This window comes from Mesoplodon densirostris, chromosome 1 (assembly GCF_025265405.1).
Source record: "Mesoplodon densirostris isolate mMesDen1 chromosome 1, mMesDen1 primary haplotype, whole genome shotgun sequence".
Taxonomy (NCBI): Eukaryota; Metazoa; Chordata; class Mammalia; order Artiodactyla; family Ziphiidae; genus Mesoplodon; species Mesoplodon densirostris.
Window position 1 is genome coordinate 192,059,168 of NC_082661.1, and position 22,155 is coordinate 192,081,322.

Here is a 22,155-nt window from a genome sequence, read left to right on the forward strand (position 1 = left end):
TCTATACCTACTTACTAGAGGATTTTTATCATAAATGGATGTTGAAGTTTGTCAAAAGCTTTTTCTGTATCTATCGAGATGATCATATGGTTTTTCTCCTTCAGTTTGTTAATATGGTGTATCACAACTGATTTGCGTATACTGAAGAATCCTTGCATTCCTGGGATAAACCCCACTTGATCATGGTGTAGATCCTTTTAATGTGCTATTGGATTCTGTTTGCTAGTATTTTGTTGAGGAGTTTTTCATCTATGTTCATCAGTGATATTGGCCTGTAGTTTTCTTTCTTTGTGACATCTTTGTCTGGTTTTGGTATCAGGGTGATGTTGGCCTCGTAGAATTAGTTGAGGAGTGTTCCTCCCTCTACTATATTTTGGAAGAGTTTGAGAAGGATAGGTGTTAGCTCTTCTCTAAAAGTTTGATAGAATTTGCCTGTGAAGCCATCTGGTCCTGGGCTTTTGTTTGTTGGAAGATTTTTAATCACAGTCTCAATGTCAGTGCTTGTGATTGGTCTGTTTATATTTTCTATTTCTTCCTGGTTCAGTCTCGGAAGGTTGTGCTTTTCTAAGAATTTGCCCATTTCTTCCAGGTTGGCCATTTTATTGGCATATAGTTGTTTGTAGTAATCTCTCATGATCCTTTGTATTTCTGCAGCGTTAGTTTTTATTTCTCCTTTTTCATTTCTAGTTCTATTGATTTGGACTCATACCTTTCTGCTACTACATATCTGCTGATGTAATTTCTACCATCTGCAATGCCATTTGATTCATTCATTCATTTAATAAAACAGTTACTAAGCCCCTAAAATATACTAAACATTTAGTATATCTCTGCCCTTAAAAATCTCAGTCTAACAAGAAAGCAGAGACATAAACCAGGTAAACACAATACAGCCTGGTATATGTCATAAAAGTAAATGCCATAAAAGGGGAATGCACAGGATGCTAGGGGAACGCAGAGAAAAAGCATAAAGCAAAGACTGGAAGTGTGAGGCAAGGTTTCCTGGAGTAGGGAGCGTCTAAGGTGAGTTATTAAGAAAGTCAGTGAGGTCGTAGAGTATAAGGTATTGTAGGCATGTATAAAGCACACACTACGCTATATATAAGTCACTCGGTTGGCTAGGTTAGAGAATATGTTTGAAAGAGGAGGAGTAATAAATGATAAAGCTGGAAAGGTACAAGAGGCCAATAACATGATGGACATTACATATAATGCTATGAAAGCTCCATTTTATTCTAAAAGCAATAAGCAGCAGCCGGGTACACTGGGAAGTATACAAGTTGAGGAATTCCCATAACCTAAATCTGAATTCAATCTCTTGTGTCATTTACTTGCTATGTGACTTTCATCAAATTTGCCTCTCTAAGCTTCAGTTTCCTCAACTATAAAATAGGAATTAATAATATCAATTTTGCCAGGATTCTAACAATAAGTTAATTCATGTAAATCTCCTAGCACAGGGGTCAGCAAACTATATCTTGGTTTGCCAGCAATGAATGGTTTTACATCTTTTAAGGATTGTTTATTTAACAAACAACAACAACGATATAGAACAGAAATCTTACATGACCCACAAAGCCAAAACATTTACTATACGGCCCTTTACATGAAAATCTTACCAACTCCTACCCTTAAGCACATAATAGGCAACCAAAAAACAGTAACATTATTAAGGATTTTAAGTAGGGAATTTAAGCAATATTGAAAGAATTTTAAAAGGATTTCTCTGGTGACAATGCCTACAAAGAAAAAGAAGTTAAAGCAGGAATAATGGATGTTGGGAAACAAGCAAGGAGAATGCTGCAGTAATCCATTAACTTTTCCTTTCCTCCTCCTAACTATAAAGGTGAGATCAACTTCCACCTCCTCTCTTTATCCCTGTAGGCTACAACCCCATATGTACTCTGCTATATGGTACAGCACTTAATGTTCTTTGTCACTTAGCATATTCTGCCTTCACTTGCTTGCTATTTATCCAGGCTTAAATCCCCTATAAGTGTAAGTAGTATAAGAGTAAATATTTTGGAGTCAAACAGATCTTGTTTTAAATATTAGTTTGATCAATATTTAAGATTTGTTATTTAACTTGTATGGCTCCTAACAATAAGAAACAGTAACAGCTAACATATATTGCGTTTTTTAGTTTTGTTTTGCTTTTTTACTTCAGACATGCCACATACTGTTTTAAGCACTTTACAGGCATTACTTCATTTAACCCTCCCAACAACCCTGTAGGATAAGGATTAGTAATTACTATCTCCCTATTACAGATGAGGAAACTGAAGCATGGAGAAGTTAAATGAGTTTCCCAAGAGCTAGAAAGTGAAGGATCAAAGACTCACATTCTTAACCAGCTAGAAAATGAGAATCATACTGTCTAATTCACAGGACTTTTCTGAACACTAATTTTGATTACATATTTATAAAAGGGAAGGTGATGGCTTTCACAGTCCTTAGTACTCAGTAGTCTGATAAATATTAGTTCCACTTCCGGGTATAAAAGACTATATTCTGAACTTCTTTTTATTCCCCAGAACCCTGAATTTAACAGTTTATAGCCAGTAGAAGCTTAATAAATATTTATTAATAGGTTAGATATACTTTGGGTGATTCAAATTCTTATTATTTCAAGGTTATCATTCTGTACATAATTCACAATATATTATTTCATGAATTTATATGTAGATTTTGCAGCAGATTGCACTACATATGAACTATAGCAGAACATACCTTGTCAGTTTTTTGGTTTTGTTTAAATATAAACATTATGATCAAAGAGCTATGGATATATATGTAAAGATCCCAGCAAAGTCTGTGTATAGAAAGACATTAAGGTTGGTATATCCTAAATTTAGTTCTATTCTCTTATCAGTATTTGTAACTGGTATTATATAACTCTGAACTATTTTACTCATTTAGGGAATCTAAGTAATTTGGGGAGAGAAAAATAAAAAGATTCTAAACTATAAGATTACAGAGAGAGGTTCTCTCTGCAAAAGATGACTATTAAGAAAGATAAAGTGTTGTAACTTCTATTTTGTGTCACCAATTTCTATTGTTAATAAAGGAAAACAATATGAAAGACCACAATTACCAGGCATCTGTCTATTCAGCATGAATGATGAGTCTCTCACACAGCAAAGTGAACTACTTATTTCTTCAAAAAATTAGAAATAAATTTTTATCTATAATGAGATTTTAAAGTAGGCTGAAAAAAATTAATGAAAAGTAATAATCCTGCTACAAAAGAGGATACAAAACAAAATTCTGTTACTACTTATCAATTTTTGCCTTGTGAACAGAAAGATTCTTGGCTAAACCCAAAGTTATTTGATTTCTGAGACATAACATGAAACACAGAAATATTTTTTTTTAACATTACCTAATCATGGGGCTTCCCTGGTATCACAGTGGTTAAGAATCCACCTGCCAATGCAGGGGACACGAGTTCGAGCCCTGGTCCCGGAAGATCCCACATGCCGCGGAGCAACTAAGCCTGTGCGCCACAACTACTGAGCCTGCACTCTAGAGCCCGTGAGCCACAACTACTGAAGCCCGCACACCTAGAGCCCGTGCTCCCCAACAAGAGAAGCCACCACAGTGATAAGCCCGTGCACCGCAATGAAGAGTAGCCCCTACTCGCCGCAACTAGAGAAAGCCCACACACAGCAACAGACCCAACTCTGTCAAAAATAAATGATTAATTTTTTTAAATTACCTAATCAGAATGCAGTTGCATGCAATTGTGTAATTAAAATTTCAAAAAGTAAATGAAGGATAATCACCACATCAAGTGCATCATAAACTTACCTTGCAGAGCAAAATTTCCTAAGAAATCTATTAAACTTTTTAGAAAACTATGCAGAAAACTTACAAAAGCAAAACCATTGATGCTGAAATGTTTTGGGAAAAAGGTCAGGTGACAGCCAGGTTCAAAGTAAACATGGAATTCTTCATTAACCATACACTTTTTATCACAAAGGTTTGTTCCCTTTTTGTTAACTCTATGTTTAGTATTTCATTTATGATTTAGTTTCTCTCTGCTTCCTCTGTCCCCCTCCAACCTAGCTATCAAACTAAAAAAAAAAAAAAACAATTCTCCACACTGTTTTTAATTAATGTTTTTCAAAAGAAACAATATTCTCCACTGATCAAAAAACCCGAATTATTCAGAAAATTTTCAGTAAAGGATTAAGGGCCCTCCAAATGTGTATAGGGATTAATGGGAAGACAATTAGAGATCATGAAAGGGGTAGGGAAGAGAGAAAAGAAGGGAGAGGGAAAAAGAGGTGGGGGGGAAAGCTAGCCCCTCTTTCTCAAACAAGTTAAGCATCATTATCTGCCACGTATCACTGGACTTAGCATCTTCACTTTTCTAATTCATATTTCATACTTCCCTCAAAACTCAACCTTAACACCCTTTCATGATAAAAACACTCAACAAACTAGGAACAGAAGGGAACTTCCTCAACCTGATAAACAGCATCTATGAAAACCCCATTAGCTAATATCATAGTTAATAGTGGAAGACTGAATGCTTCCCCCCACCAAAATCAGGAATAAGACAAGAATATCTGCTCTTGACACTGCTTTTCAACAATGTTTAGCCAGGGCAATTAGGCAAGAAAATGAAATAAAATGCATCCAGATTGGAAAAGAAGAAAAACTATACTTATTTACAGGTGACATGATCCTTGTTATACAGAAAAGCAGATGGAATTCATTTAAAAAACTATTAGAACTAATAAACAAGTTCAGCAAGGTTGCAAAATACGGGCTTCCCTGGTGGCACAGTGGTTGAGAGTCTGCCTGCCGATGCGGGGGACGCGGGTCCGTGCCCCGGTCGGGAGGATCTCGCGTGTTGCGGGGCAGCTGGGCCTGTGGGCCGTGGCCGCTGGGCCTACGCGTCCAGAGCCTGTGCTCCGCGGTGGGAGAAGCCGCGGCAGCTGGAGGCCCGCATGCCACAAAAAAAAAAAAAAAAAGGTTGCAGAATACAAGATCAATACATGAAAGTCAGTTGTATTCTTTTCATACTTGCAATGGGCAGCCCAAAAATGAAATTAAGAAAACAGTTCTATTTACAACAGCATAAAAGAATATAATATTTAAGAGTAAATGCAACAAAAAAAGTGTAAAACTTTGAAGACTACAAAACACTGTAAAAAGAAATTAAAAATCTAAATATATGGGAAGATCCCACGTCATAAATAGGAAAACTCATTTAATACTGTCAAGATGGCGACGCTCCCCAAATTATCTACAGACAACACAATTCCTATCAAAATTCTAGCTGGCTTCTTTGCAGAAATTGATAAGCTAATCCTAAAATTCATATGGAAATACAAGTAGATCAGTGATTACCTATAATTAGGGGTATGGAAGAATGAGTGATAACTCAAAAGAATACAGGATTTATATTTCAGGTGACTAAAATGTTCTATAAATTTTGGTGAAGGCTGCACAAATTGAATATACTAAACACTACTGAGATATTTTTTAAATGGGCTACTTCTATAAGTGAATTATATCTCAAAAAAGCTGTTACCAAAACAAATCTCTCAACTTTGAGTAGTCCCTGGCCCACCCACCATTCCACTTTACGTTACTCCCTCTCAGACTGTCTGTAAACAGTTTATATTGTAGTGACTCGCACTTGTTCATTTATTGTTTTGAAATAACTAAATTATATGCTTTATTTCCCTTATTCATAAGCTATAAGCTTCACAAGGGTCTCTTCTACTTCTTTCTTTTTAGAACGAAGTATAATAATGGGTACAGAATAGGCTCTCAAATAGGGTTTTTAATTTTCAAAATGCAAAACGTTAGAAATACTTAACATGGAGAAGTTAGCCAGACTACTCAAAAATCTTCCTTTTGGAGAATACAGACATATATAAAACTCCCCAGATTCCTAACCAAACTGTTCAGAATAAAGACAAATAAAAGTATACCCAGAGCTGAGGTTTCACATTACAATAATCCTAGGCAGTAAAAGAGTAAGTTGCAATTCAATTAAAATTGAAGTCCATAAATAAAATTAATGTATTATGGTTCAGTATTAGTACAGGTGGTCAAAGAAAGTTGTAGTATTTTCATCATGAAACATGAACACAAGTTAATAATTGAGCCTTTGTTGTTTACCTGATGATTTTATTGTTCTTTCTGGGTTAAGCCTCACAAATATTAATTATAATGACTTTAGAATTACAAAAAACAGCAACAGAAAACACTAAAACACAGTCAGGTCCATCTAAATGATATTTTAAAACAATAATAATAATAATGCTCTATCCCAAAAGAAAAAAGAAAATTTAAAAATGTTTCCCATGAAACTATACCTCAGAAACTGAAATTCAAAGTCAACTGATTTCAAAGTACAAAGAGAAATAACTCAAACAGCCAGAACCCAGTAGACCACAACGGCAATCAATAACTAGATAGCAAAGGAGAGACCCACTAAAGGTTATAAAATCCAATGGTAATGGTCTTTGTAAAATCTGTATCTTTAAATAGCTGCTGACGTTTACTTGTCATTCAAACCCACCTTGGAAGAAAAGTCCTTCTTCTCCTCCTGTGGCTCTTACTCCTTCCCTTCTCTTCCCACTACTCCCCACCCCTTCACACAATTTTACGCTTTGAAGATGGAAAGCAATTTTTAGTATTATAATTTACCTTTCGGACATAATTTCACAAATATATGCTACCATCTAAAATAACATCATGAAATGCCCCAAGCTGCCCACCTCCCAGGGACTACATTCCCGTCCCCCTTGCATTCAAATAAGGCTCTGTGACAAATTATCACCAATGAAATGTGGGCAGATGTTTGTCTTTGGGGTTTCTTAAGAAATGTCCTGTGGGTAACAGGCAGGGCTCCAAGGCTCCAAGGCTTGTGGAGACATAAGATGTAGGGCATCTGGGTTCCTCAACTACCACATGGAGGTAAGCCACAAGCCTGCTAACGAGGAGCACCTGCACTGGACTGTTATGTGAGCAAAATACAAACTTACATGTGTTAAGCCACTGAAATTTTGGAGTATATTTATTACCCTAATTAGCATTACCCAAAGTAAAACATGCATAAATCTTAAGTATTTCAATTCCCCCTAATTAAAGACATTTATAAGGGATATTTTGGAAAGATTGTTTAAAAGGCCACTTAAGTAACATTAAATTTTAAAACCGAAACAATTTTCCACCTTGATTTTACTGCAAGAGGAGTCCACTGTTAGCAATAAATTTCACTGTTCACATATTTTAACATATTGTTTCAGTATCACCTGTTTTCATGATTATTACAGAAAAATGTCTTCCTCAATTCTCCCAATTAAAAAAAAATTACAAAGTGTTTTAAAATACCATAATTCATAATGTCTAATGAAAATTACCTAGTTAAGGGCAAATTTCACTTCCATTTTATTGTTTTTAAAGTATTAAAAATTATCACATAGTTTTTAAGTTAAGAATTCTTCCTTTCAATATAACCATATGGCAGATAATTCTGTTCACTGTAAATGCACATACACCCCTAACAGATACACTTTAACAAAACCATGATATTTTGCATTCTAATAAAGTTCTCCCTCCTATCCTTCACAAAAATACTTCAAAAATGTGTTTAGGGCTTCCCTGGTAGCGCAGTGGTTGAGAGTCCGCCTGCCGATGCAGGGGACACGGGTTTGTGCCCTGGTCCGGGAAGATCCCACATGCCGCGGAGCGACTGGGCCCGTGAGCCCTGAGCCTGCGCGTCCGGAGCCTGTGCTCCGCAACGGGAGAGGCCCGCGAATTGCAACAACAACAACAACAAAAAAATGTGTTGAAATTTTAGTGCTTTACTAGGTTTTTTTTTGTTAAGCTTAACATTGCTGATATAATAATGATATAAGGCCTAAGGAAACCTGGTGTTAGTAAACAGAGACATTACAAACTTAAACCAATGAAACTCCTTCCACATCATCTCCACCCTGCCGTCACCAAAAAAAAAAAAAAAAAAAAAAAAAGGAGAGAAAAGAAAAAAAAGAAAAAACGCTTTATTTAACCTTTCTATTGTCTTTACCTTAAACTCCACACCATTATTTTTTCAGCACAATACAATTAAAATTAAATGAACAGCCCACTTACCACTCCACACAGAATAATAAAAATGGAAAATTACTGAAAGTTGATAGACGATTTTTGCTTCCACTCAGGAAAATATTCCAAAAGTTTTTGTTTTCTCCAGAATCAGTCAACATGAACTAAAACAATTACATAGCAATTCTGTGGCACTTATACTTTGTGGATCTATATGAATAAACTCTAGGTCCTTGATCCTTTTTGATGTTTGATTGTATTGGAACATATATGTGCTATACATAGCTTAAACAATTTTTTCCAGGGCTACATAGCAAGAACTCACAAAAACAGTAATGAAACTGAAAGATGGCCTTTTCGAAAATATGAAAACAAATCAAGTATGACTAGATACTGGTACACTAGGCTATTTTAATGACAGTCAGTTCAAGGAAAAAGGACTTCTAAAATATTAACATTGTTTATATATACTTTATGCACATCAAAGGACTCAAATGTTCTGTTGTCTTGATTTTTAACTTAAGGTGACATAATATTTCTCTCAGTAATCCAGTAAGTATTTGAACTTATACATGTTTTTCAATGCCTACAGTCAGGGCTGCAAGAGGAAGAACTAGTATTTAACTAAGCATCTACTATGTGCCAAACATATGTTTTTTCAATTTATCCTCAGGACAACCTTATCTCCTTGTTACCTATGAGAAAACAGACTTACAGACATTAGGTACCTTGCCTAAGGTAAAACAGCTAAGAAAAGTGGCACAGCCAGAGTTTTGAGGTCCATAAAACAAGTCCTTTTTCCACTGAACATGTGTTGTTTTTCCAGTAGTGTTCATAGAAAACAGCTCTCCACCCCTGCTGCTCTTTTGCTCACTTCCCAGTGAACAGTAGGAAACATTTCTTTGTGAGACCAGGTTCAGAAAGGAGCAATCTCTGACCATTATGCAGCATGGCCTGCAAGGATGGAATCTGTATGACGACTTCATCCATAGGGTTTTAGCTAGATGAGCTAACTAGACGCAAATAGAGGGTGGAGTAGATAAAGTAAAGAGCAAATAATCATCCAAATACCATTTATAATTGGTTCTGAAATGCACTGTATGCCTACTGACAGCAGATTTACCTCTACAGTTGCGTTCTGCTTAAACTACTCTCAAAATAGCCTTCGAAGAGCACACACTTGGAGTAGACCATACAGGCTGCCTGATCTAGGTTTTGGATACTGTGAGGGAAAACTTGTTTGTACGTGACTATCTTGACTGACAACTAAGATAACTAGAAGCAATAAGGTAGTATCTCCTAAAATATAGTACTGTGCTTCCCATGTGTACAAACGGCTCAGCTAAACTCCCTGAACACAATTCATCTAAACAGCCTAAGCTGAAGAGCCGGCTGTGCTAAGGAGGATGACAGCTCCAGTAACTTCCTCTTCCTCACCGGCCTCCTCAGCTCGGCGTGTACACCCCTTTCCCCCTAGGAGGCAGGATAAAACAATTTCAAATGCACGAAATCCATCCAATCCTACCAACACCACAGGGCAGGGAAGCCAGCTTCCATTTCTTCCCCCGCCCCTCCGAGAAAATTTTTATCTTAAAAAAAATGCGTAAGTATTATCAACGAAAAAGTATTTGCAACGAAAAAAGAGCTGAAAATATGTACTCAGTCCCTCCACACAGCCTTAAGGAACGGATGAAAAGAAGGGATCTCGACACCGCGCCTTCTCGAGATTTACTGCTTTGATTCACTTTCCCTCGGGTCCCACCGCCGGCCAGGAGGTAGAGCTTGCGGTTGGAACGCCAAAATATGCCTTCGCCTCTCCTCAGGAGACGCGGGGGCGGCCAAGGCGACGGCGATCGGTGCGTCCAGCCTCCGACCCTCACCTGCCCAGGCCCTAGGCAGCGCCCTGGGCCCGCGCGGGCCCGGCGCCCCGGGAGGCGTTCGGGGAGGCTGGCGGGAGGCAGGCCGGCAGGCCGGCGGGCGGGCGGACGCCGAGGCGGTTAGGCCGCGCTGCAGGCCGGCGCGCTTCCTGCCGCGGCCCCGGGAACAGCGGCGCGGCCCCGACCCACAGCTCCCGAGCCCCGCTGCTGTGTGTGTGCGGAACACACACTCAACCTCTCCGGCCCCCGCGGAGCAGCTCTCACCTGCGACGCTCCGGAGCCTCGGCCACAAAGGGGGAGGGACACACCACTCGGGGGTCCCGAACACACGGAACCCGCCCCCAGAGTCCCGGGCCTGGGCGCGGGCCACCCCCCCCCCAAACACACACACACACACACGCACGCACACCCCGAAACCTTCGCCGCTTCAGACAGAGACGCGGGTCATCCCCGCACCCGACACACACCCACTCGCTGTGGGTCCTCAGGCCGCCTCCCCGCCCGCCGAAGTCCCAACTCGCACACCCCCAGGCACATCTGTCCTTCTCCCACCTCATTTCCCCGGGGACGTGCTCCTCTTCCCAACACTCTCGATCCTACTCGGAGGCACAAAAACACTCTACCTCATTCTCTTCCTCTGGCCCAGAAGGAGCAACAGCAGCCATTTCCCCGCGGCAGGGGAAACACACACACAAACACGCGCGCGCGCGCGCGCACCAGGCCCCCACAGATGCTTCCCCTCCGGAGCTGCGGCCGCAGACGCAAACACAAACACCCACTGGCGGGCCTCGCTACCGCCCGCCCCGAAGGGAATCCGCGGCGGCGGCGGCGGCGGGCAGGGCCCGGATCCCGACTCGCGGGCGGGCGCGCAGGGCGCCCGGGCCTGGGGTCGCAGAGGGCCTGCGCCCCCTCCTCACCTGCATTCAGCGCGCCGGGGTCCGGGCGGCGACGGCGGCGGCGACGGCGGGGCGGCTGCTGCTGGTGCTGGTGCTGCGGCGGCGGGGGAGGCGGCGGCGGCGGTGGCGGCGGGGCTGAGGGCAGCAAAGACATGCAGGCAGCCCGCCGGGGGAAGAGGCACCGGCCGGAGGGGACGCGGGGCGGGCGGGCCGGGCCGGGCCGCCGAGGAAAGGCAGAGGCGGCGGCGAGGAGGGCGGCTGAGGGGAGCGAGAAGGAGACGGGTGGGGGGCTGGGAGGGGGCCGCGCCGCCGGGCTTCGGGGACGGTGACCCTGGGCTCGCAGGAGAGGCCCCGCGGCCGCGGCCGCCGACGCGAAGGGCCCTGCTGGAGGAAGCTGCGCCCCCGCAGCCGCCGGAGCAGCGGCTATTACTCGGAGAGCCGCACAGAGCCTGGCCTTGGCCTTGGCCTCCTGGCGCCGGGGCTGCCGCCGCTGCGGGGGTTGCTGCTGCGCCTGCTGCTGTTGGAGCCGAGGCTGCTGCACAGAGACGCCAGCTTTCGGTGCCTCCGCTCTCGCTCACACACGTTCACACCCCCGAGGGCCGGGGGAGAGGCGTCCGCGCGTTATCGGTATTGAGATTAATAAGAAGGTGCAGAGAGTGCGAGAAGGAGGAGGGTTGATTGACGTGGAGGGGCTGGCGAGAGTCAGTCACTCCCAGGCGCGGAGGGGTGGGGTGAGGGGAAGGAGGCGGATCTCCAGCGCCGCGCCTTGGCCCCACCCCCAGGCGCCGCGTTGGGTCGTGGTGCGCGTGCGCGCGCGGCTGCCAGCTCTTTTACCCATTTTCTCTTTTACCCTTGCTGTTTCCTTACTCGCTTTTCTTGGCTTGAGTGAAGAGCAGAGCCGGAGAGGCTGGTAGGTTATCAAAAAGCCACAGCCGCAAAGCCATGGGGGGTGGCGGGAAGACACTGGTGATCCCGCCTCCCCCGGTGTTCGTGCCTGGACTTGGCGCTGTTTACTGCCCGCTCGCCGGAGGCGGCCTGACCGCGAAGCCCAGCGCTGGTCTGAGTGGCGAATGGGACGCCAGGTGAGGTGAAGGAAGTGACCTGAAGGAAGAAAATGTTTCCTGACACCTTCAGTGGTTTAATTTTTTTTTTTAACGTGTAACTCCTGTAAGTTACATAGCGAGGGGTACATAAAAGAACCTGTGACGCTCTACGATAATCCCGTCCTGTTTATTTTGTGAGTCTCCCCTCTCACAGTAGAAATACATTTGTTTGGCCGTGCCAGTTACAGAATGAAAACGGCAAAATGTAAACTAGGAATAGTAATGTTTACTTGGCGAATGTGGCCTTGACATCTGAAGCTTATGGGGTTTAATTTTGTTTTCGTGGGTCAGCTTCAGCTTTTACCACGAGCAGTCCAAAAACAAATTATACCAGCTCTAGAGGCAGAATAGTGCTGTTGCAGTTTTGCATAATCTCTTTCCCAACGCATGCCCTGGGCTTGCGTACTTACTAGTGTTGGTCAAGGGTATATTAGCAGTGTTCAGGATTTCCACCCCCTCCCCGCAGGGGTGTTGTTTAGCACACCAAGCACATGGTGTTGGTTGCAGTTAATCTTAGGCCCTATTATTGAACGTAAAAGGCCTTCATCTCTTGGGGGGGAAAGTTGCGGTAAAAATGCAAATCATCATTTAGCCAGAACTGATCAGTTAATGAAAGAGTCTACCAGAAGAACAACTGCATCATTTTCATCTTTGTCACCCAGAAGTGTGAGTGAGTAATTGGAGAAGCCCCTCAAGACATAGAAGACCGCAGGCTACTTTGTTCCCCCCCCCCCCGTTAAGTTTCCATTTCCCTCCCTAGCAACATCACCCCCTCACCAGCTTCTGCAGTGGGTCTGAAAATGGCCTTAATCCTAGAAGAAGTCCCACTTATTCCTAACTATCTTGATTCTAGGCTCACATATAATGAATAATCACCTTTGGCTTTGTAAGCAACAAAGCCAAACAAGTCACTGCAGGAGCCCGGAATAGGAAACCTGCCTCAGTGGCATCTTGCCACGGCTTTTCTCCTTGGCGCAGAAACACTTGCCCCACAGAGAAATACTACCAAATGTTGAAGAAAAGAGGAAAATAAACACCTGAAATATATAAATCAGATGATGGGATATCCTCACAGATTTAAGCTTCTTCAGATACCTGTAGGTATATAGATTCCTAGCTATTCATTCATATACCATAAACAAACATCTCTGGAGGGTGTATTATATTCCAGACATTGTATTTAGCATCAGAGACACAAAAATAAGCATACGTAGTCCCTATTCTTAAGTAGCTCACAGTCGTTGTATGGGAATCAGACCCATAAACAGGAAATTCTCAAAGAACAAACCAGAAATGAAAATATGAAAGGTAACACAAAATTAATAGTCACAATGATGACCAGGAGGATAAAGCTGATGGCACTAGCAATTTCACTTGAGCCACGTGATACCTGCCAATCTCACAGGCCGAGTAGCTGTAGTGACTGGGGTAAGGAAGGAGGAGAGAGCCTCTGTGGATGTTAAAGAAGCACAAATAAACGGTGCGGTTTGCTGGTCCTGAAGCTCATGCTTATATAGGCCATGTTCATTGTTGGCCTTTAAATTTTAAATATTAAATGCGTCAAATCCATTGAATAATTATAATTGTGACATTCAGAGTTAAGAATAGTGGATTTTATTATAAAAAGGTCAGTTGAATGCAGGTTAAGTTTAAATAATCTCTACTCTCTGGGTTGTTCTCTTTACACCATAGAAAATAGATTGACTCACTAAAAACAGGAAAAGAATATTTTCATATATTAATGAGTATAGCCGTATCATCAAAAAATAGCTTGTTATTTTTCTCATTTGCAAGGAGATTGACGTTAAAGAAATAATAATTTTCAAATAGTTGGCACTGTACAAATGCTGAGAAATTAAGTCTTTGCTGATATTTTTAAAACTCCCTCATAAGACTCCAATTCAAAGACATTCCAACAACAAAAGAGTAGCACTTAAGCCATTTTTAAAAAGTAGTTTTATAGTAGATCAAAGTTTGCAACAGAATAGTAACTTGATTTTGATAGCTTATTTCATGGGACTTTTTCATGTTTGACAGATATTGCAATTTTTAAATTAAGAGTAAAAAAACAATTCTATGAAAGAAAGTATAGAAAAAAAAGTAGAGAGCTGATTTTGAACATCGCATTTTTAGGGAACTGAAAGAGAAAGAGGCATATACTAAAAAAAATAAAAAATAAAAAAATAACTCAATAAGAAAATATCTCTTTAAAGAAGTGATTTATCAAAGTAAAAACTTCTGGCTTATGTAAGGCCTTTTTGACCAAAATGGTTTAATAGCAGCACTGTGTAGGTACAACTTGTTCTGAAAACACTTATGTTTATTCACTTTATTACAGAATTGTTTCATTACTTCTCAAAAAAAAAAAGTACTTGATGTTCTAGTGACCACCTGTATCTTTTCCAAATTAGCAATTAATATTTTATCTGAGAAAATCTGATCTCTCCATGTTTTTTCTGTTGGTAGCACAGGTAGCTGGACTTATAAGATCCCTTGTAACTATGTTCCTTTGTCTGTTTTCTGAAATTCTGTTGAGCAGCTTGCTCAAAAGGCAAAGATTTAAATTTTGTAATTTAAGAACTTTATTACTATTTTATAGAGAAACAAATTTGATTTTACTGGTTTTAGTACACACTTTTATACTAATAGCTACAAAGCTTTTCAAAAAAAGTGTTACATTTAAATTATTTAGTAATGTATAATTAATAAAATAATTAAGTGTAATTTACCTGATATTCATCAGTACAACTTTTAAATAGGTATTAATCAATATGATCTTGAATTTTTACTTCCCAGACCTCCTAACAGGGCCTCCAAACTATATTCCAATGACATATTCTACCTTTTACTGAACTACATTCCTCTCCAACTTCCCATCTTTACTCATCTTATTCCTCTTCCTCTCTCCCCCTCTATCCCCATTTCTAATATTTTTTGAGGTACCAATATACCATGGGTATATTCATCCTAGAAAGGTGCCTTTACTCATTGCCTCCACCCCTCTTCCGGTCCATCAACTCTCTGTTTCCATCAACCTCCCATTTGTTCCTTTCTCTAGAACGACTGTGGATGACACCAAAGACAATTCCACTCTCTTGGCCAAAGATAAACATTTTCCACCATTTTTAATAGTGTGCCATATGATACGCTTGTCCTAGATAAAATGACAAAGTAGGCAAAGTTCATTTTGGTGTCCTCCTGCCTCTTCTTTCTACACTCCCAGTCTCAAGTCCCTTGAGAACATTCAGAATCTCCACTCCAACCCCATCTACATCAGCACCATTCTTTCCAGTACTTCCCTACATTCCAGAAATGTTCTAGAAGGTAAGTACCACCACCACAAATAAAGATCTAGCGCTACAATTTTTCAAGGATTTGGAGGCACCTGGCATACTAGCCAATCAATAAAATCAATTATTTTAATGTTGTACTCCAGTGATCTTCATGGGGCCTTCAGAGTTATGCTTCAGAAGCCACCTAGGGTACACAGAGAGGACCAGATAGGTGGATCTCAACTAGAAAGCCTCTGTTTTACATATTAACCATCTAATTGCATTAGAATTTTCCTTTTTCCATGAACCATGCTCCTTTCCTTTGGGGAAACTATTCCTTTCTGTACTGTAAACAGGTGATTCTAGTGGCAGTTGCAGCTCAAGAGAGTCCCTCAACTTGACTACAGGGTGGACATATGACTCAAGCCAAAGCAAGCAGACTTCTCCCCCAGAATGTTTTCAGATAGAACTAAGGGAAGAAGGGCTAGTTCACTATAGTGGTAGTCTGAGGCAAGAAGGAAGGAAAGAAAAAGAAAGCCTTGAGAGTGGCCAGCAGCTACATTCTGCCTTGTGTAGAATGAATCCATCATACAGAGATGAGAAGTGTAGAGAGTGAGTCCTGGTGCTGCACCAGTGTCAAGTTCCAGTCATCGCTGGGGTCCAACTGCACATACTGTAGTTAAATTAACTAGTAAATTCTCTTCAGATAAGTAAGTTGAGTTAGACCTCTGCAACCACACATCCTGACTAATACGTTGTGTTTCTGCGTGAAAGGTCTTTCAAAGAAGGCTAACTGCTGCTAAATAAGTCTGAAAATTACTGAACTAAACTACAACAGGACAGTATTATTGTTTGAATTGTAGTCTTCCAAGCGTTGAAGGTCACCTGGTCTTACTTCCTCATTTTCCACATGAGGAACCTAAAGCAAAGTGACTTGCTGAATATCACCCAGGCAGTCAATGGCAAGTCATTGGGTGATATTTCTAGATATCCAGTTCAGTTGTTCTCTTCATTATACTACCCTGTCATCTTAGTCTAATTCTCCCCAGTGGTATTTTTAAGAGGCAGTTACTCAGAGATACAACGGTAACTTAAAAGTATAAATCACAACAATGGCAACTTCAGACACTGCTTAGTGAGAAGACAGTTGGTGGCATAAGGTGAGGCCATAATAGACCCGTTTTCCTCTTTGAGACTTCCATATATTTTTCTTTTTGGAGCCAAGCACACTCTTGGAGTCTTAGATAGTCATATCTCCAGGTTTTAACTACCATCTTTATGCTTATAACTCCTAGATCTACATCTCCAACTTAGGTTTCTTGCCACACATTCATATCTATATTGTCAGTTTCCTCCTAGGTCTTTCCATTTGGGCAGTCTTCATATGTCAAGATTAGTATGTCTAAAACTGAGCTCATTGTCTTTCCTCCAAAATCTATTCCTGGCCTTGTGTGACCCTCTCTCATTAAAAATGGTACCACCATGCTAATGGCCCTGTAATCATGTACATAGTCACCCAATGCAGAATCCTAGAAAGCATCCTTAACTTTTCTTCCCATCCTCCCCATGATCTACCAATGGACCTACTAAATATTTTCATTACTCTAGTCCCTCCATCCCAATGCACTGCTAATGTCTTAAGTTAGCCTGTCATCTCTTACCTGAGCTTTTGCATTTTGTCTATTAATGTACCCCTACTAAGTATAATCCCAGCATCCTCCAAGAACATATGCTATTCATGTGACTCTGCTCTTTAAAATCTTTCAGTGACTTCCCGTAATTTACAAACTAAAACAGTTTCACAAGCATATCAGTCCCTTAATGATCTGCCTCTCACTTACCATCACCACCTGCAGCCACTTGACCATCTCTCTCACCCCTGGCCTTTAGTGAACTATTGCCATTTCTGAAACATGCTCTCTTACGTATCTTTTTTTAAAATTAATTAATTTTATTTATTTATTTTTGGCTGTGTTGCATCTTTGTTGCTGCACGCAGGCTTTCTCTAGTTGTGGCGAGCAGGGGCTACTCTTCGTCGTGGTCCGTGGGCTCCTCATTGCAGTGGCTTCTCTTGTTGCAGAGCACGGGCTCTAGGCACGCAGGCTTCAGTAGGTGCAGTACGCATGCTCAGTAGTTGTGGCTCGCGGGGCTCTAGAGCACAGGCTCAGTAGTTGTGGTGCACAGGCCTAGCTGCTCCGGGCATGTGGGATCTTCCTGGACCAGGGCTCGAACCCGTGTCCCCTGCATTGGCAGGCGGACTCCCAACCACTGCGCCACCAGGGAAGCCCTCTCTTAGGTATCTTTGCACATGGTATTTCCTCAGTGTGGTGTGCTCTTTCCTATTTTGTCCTCCTCTTGAAATCACCCTTCATGATTTAGCTCAAGCATCCCTTCCTTTGTAAAGCCTTCTCTAAAAGCCCTAGTGTGTACTTCCTTAGCACACCATGCTCACCTCTATTACAATAAGTGTGATTAAATTAAGTAGTAAACTCTCTTCTACATCTAAACTAATTTGAGTTAGACCTCTACAACCAAAACATCTGAACAAATACATGGTGTTTCTGCATGAAAGTTCTTTCAAAGAAGGCTAACTACTGTTAAAATAAAATTGGAAATCACTGAACTAAACGATAATAAGGCATTATTATTGGTTGAATTATAATCTTTTAAAAAAAGCATCCCATTTGTGGAGGTGAACTAGAAAACCTCCCCCCCTCTGGGTGAATGCAGTCTGTCAGAGCACAGCCCCACTCGACTCTTGACCAGGTGTTTTATGCAATATGCAAACTGAACAACACTATCACAGTGTACTGCAATTATCTATGTAAGTACACATCTGTCGTTCACGTCCTAGACTGCAAGCTCTGTCTTTATCCCTAGTACATCACAGCATCACAGAGTGTCTGACACAATGCTCAAGGAACATTTGTTTAATTCATTAATTAATAGTAGCACTTCTCAAACCATACCATGTGTCTTAATTTACTAGCAATTAGCTGCTAGTAAAAGAATTCAGAAATAATAGTCACAAACAAAATAAATTTTATTTTTCTCTGACTTTAATAAAATAAGTCTGCAAATAGTCAATTCAGGGCTGATATGGCATATCCACTGTCAGCAGGAACCCTGTCTCCTTCTCTCTTTGGCTTTGCTATCTTTAGAACATGCTTTTCTTTCCTGCCTAATCGTCCAATATGGCTACCAGGGCCACCTGATATGGTTGTGCAGTCTGTTTACTGCAAAGGCACCCAACCAAGAAGTGAGTGGTGCATCTGTGCAGAGGAGGAACTTTTTCTAATTCATCTGCAAGGATGGGTGCTTCTTTCTATCAGGGATATTATGGCCGTTGGGATCCCAACTATCCTATCCATTTTCCTGGCAGGGCAAAAATTATCCCCACTCCTAAGCACTGTCCTGGAAGGCCCACCCAAAAAATATTTCGTTCCTTCATTGGCCAAAACTTAATGACAGGACACAGGTAGCTGAAAGGGAAGCTGGGAAATAGTGTTTTAGTTAAACACACTGACACCAGAAATAAACTACTGGGCAGCCTCAGTATAGGTACAGCATATATATAATCCATCACCTCAACATTGACTGGCTTGTTGATGAGTGCAAAGAAATAGAGTTAAAGCATTGTATTGAGTTTCATAACTAGTTTTAACTCTAGCAAACTTCTAATTATATTTATCTAAATTAAAGCAAGATACTTTCACCAAAACTTTCACGCTCTGTTTTTAGAAACCAATAATTAATCTCTCTCTCTCTCTCAAAGGTCAGTAAGCATGATCTATATTTAAATTCTCAGTCGTCAAGTAGAAGGACTCCATTACTCTTTGCAAACCAAACAAACAAAAACTCCTCTTAAGAGGGTCATTCTCCTAACCCAGATGCCATTGAAATTTTAGGACTCTGTGTTTTATATTCATACCCATATTTGTAAGCCACTGGTAGTAAAGACTCTACTGCCCTTTTTTCAAAGATCTTTATAACCTCAAACACCTTTCCAAATTTAGCACATTTACACTTCACTCACTTTAGGTTCCATTCAAATTTATTCTCTATATATGCTCTGACTTTCCCACTCTATATCTTTGTTCACATTGTTCTTGGCTTACACTTCTCAACCTTTCATTTGCACATGATCAAAAGAATCACATCTTTCAAGCACTAGCTCCAATGCTCATCATTCACAAAGCCTTCTGGATCCCTCACCCAACCAGATATACCTTCCTCCCCATCTGAACACCCACAGCACTTTGAGAGAGGAGACTCTGGCATGTTAACTTGGTGTAGTAGAAGTCCTACGGCTTTTGGAGTAATACCATTCTGGGTACAAATTCTGGCTCTGCCATTTACTATATGATTCCAGGCAAATTGCTCAACTTCATCTGAAACATAAGTATAATATGTACTTGCAGGGTTGGCATGAAAACAAGTAAAATAGTAAATGTTAATCTTGACAAGAGTAGACAATATTTCTTGACTAAATTAATAAATATAGTGTACAGGTTTGTGCTGACTTGTGTTAACACTGAATTTTTCAAAGGTATTTTCAAGGAGCAACTACTGTGCTTTCTTTCATAAGATTTTATCTAAAGTAAAAAAAGAAAAAATTCATAAAAACAAAACACACTGACATAATTAAAAGACATAACCACAAGTTGGAAATACTTAAAGCATGTGTTTAATTCATAAATCTCTTCACAAATAATCTCTAGGTAACCATAGCCTGAAAACTTGTAGAAATACATGTATCTGTTTGCACTGGGTTGGGAGGCAGGCATGATGTGTTCTGCTTCCAATTCTGTCATTAAATAGTTTTACTACCTTTGGCAATTTGCCAGGATTTTCATTTCACAGCTTCTTTGTCTATCAAAAACAGGGGAACAAAAACAGGATATTACATACCCTAAACAACTTGAAGATAGCCAAGTGAAAATATTATGAGAAATAAAAATAACAAAAAATGCTATATATTAAGTCTTGTAATTATGTTATTATAATAAGACAAATACTTGGTTTTTAAAAGTAGGTCTCTTTTGGCTCTCTTCCTGCGATGAATTTCTTTATTATCAGCTAAAATGACTTGCTTGCTGACAGCACACCCTAAGCAGTTCCCCAGAACCAACCTACCCACCTACCTTACTTTTTTCTTCCTCCTACTTCCTTCCTTTAATAGCACAGGATTTACAATTGCCTGATAAATTAAATTAATGTTTTTACCTGACCAACCCTTTTGGTGGATGGAAGAAGATTACATGCTAATGCCTGGGTTGACCCACATAACTGCTTTACCAAAAATACCAAATGTCACCGTGTTCTCTGGCTAAAAGCACTGAGGAAGGACATTGTTTTCCTTGTTCTTGTTTTTCAGGGCAACCTGCAGTTCTGTGTGGCAAGCATGAGTTAGGGATTGAAATCTGAGAAAGATTATATGACATCAACCCAGGCTTTACACTGATATGTGAATCTGTTGATAAAGTTATAGTCAATTGCTATAGGGATGATTTTTCAGATGAGAAATTTCCATGAAATTCCAAATTTCCAAAGAATAAAGATGTTCAACCTTTGGATTTATTTTCGTTTGTATTTTTATTACGTACTTTTAAATTAAAATATCAGCACATTCAACAGAGAAGTAGAAGTGCCTAAAGAAACCAAGAAGTGGGAAGACAGTGTACAATTTATCAAGATTTCACTCTGCCACATTACTCTGAAAGCATGCATGGTACCATAATTTCCCTGAAGGATTGTGAAGAATTGATATTTCATGTTCTCTAAGCATTCTATTTGAAGCTTTTCTTCTTGGCTGCACTCCAAGGCTTGTGGGATCTTAGCTCCCCAACCAGGGATCGAACAGGGTGCCCTCTGCAATAAAAGCAGGGAGTCTTAACCACTGGGCAGCCGGGGAATTCCGTGAAGCATTTTTTTATTTCTTTCAGAAACCAAGGACATTTTGGGGGGATATTTCCCTGTCAACGAAGGACATTTATCATATAGCCTCTAAATATATGTCCCATACTGTGCTACAGAGACTGTTGAACTAGCTACACTATTTGGGCTGAGGCCCAAGTCAGGGATTCTTTCCCACAGAAATGAAAATGGCTAGTTGGCTGACTTACCCTGTGGCACATGAGAAGCTGGATCAGCAAGAAGGAGAATGGTGGACAGGCAGGGACAGGTGGGACAGAGAGAGGATGGCAGTCCACGTCCTCACGATGGGAGGCACTGAGGAAGCTCTGCCCAGATGTCCAGCTAACATCTTGGAGCTAGAAATACAGTCTTCTCCATCTGATGTGAGAAAGAAAGTGCGGAGCTGCACTTTAGATCCCAGCAGCCCTTCGCATCTTGTTAATATGGCTAAGTTCTCTCCTTATTTAACACTGTCAATTTTTTTTTTTTTTTTTTTTTTTTTTTTTTTGCGATACGCGGTCCTCTCACTGTTGTGGCCTCTCCCGTTGTGGAGCACAGGCTCTGGACGCGCAGGCTCAGCGGCCATGGCTCACGGGCCCAGCCACTCCGCGGCATGTGGGATCTTCCCGGACCGGGGCACGAACCCATGTCCCCTGCATCGGCAGGCGGACTCTCAACCACTGCGCCACCAGGGAAGCCCTAACACTGTCAATTTTTTATGACCCTGACTTGTTGAAGGAACCAGGACAATTGTTCTGGAGAATGTCACACTTTCTGGTTTGTCTAAAGCTTCCTTGTGTTCTCATTGAGTTTGTTCCACTACCCCCTGTGTTTTCTGTAAACCGAATGTTACATCCAAAAGTTTATTGGATTGAAATTAAACATTTTTGGCTCAACTACAACACAGGTACATTCGGTGTGTCTTGTTACCTCCCATCAGAAGACACATACTATCTGGTTGACTCACAAGAAATGACAATGAATCTGGACCCTGGACTAGAGTGATTACAGTTTTCTC

General features: G+C 41.0%; 1 protein-coding gene across 6 annotated transcripts in view; it reads right to left on the reverse strand.

Annotated features, from left to right (window-relative positions):
* Positions 1-11,426, reverse strand: part of CNOT6L (CCR4-NOT transcription complex subunit 6 like) — a 130,103-nt gene extending 118,677 nt beyond the window's left edge. For 3 of the 6 annotated variants that reach the window (XM_060113617.1, XM_060113634.1, XM_060113661.1), the window contains exon 1: positions 10,503-10,634. In XM_060113617.1, coding sequence (XP_059969600.1) covers positions 10,503-10,507 — 5 coding nt within the window. In that variant the 5' untranslated portion in view covers positions 10,508-10,634. Of the gene's footprint in view, positions 1-10,214; positions 10,232-10,502; positions 10,635-10,867 lie in introns of those variants that run through there. The other 3 variants (XM_060113653.1, XM_060113625.1, XM_060113645.1) reach the window with 3 other exon arrangements.
* Between the last annotated feature and the right edge of the window lie 10,729 nt (positions 11,427-22,155).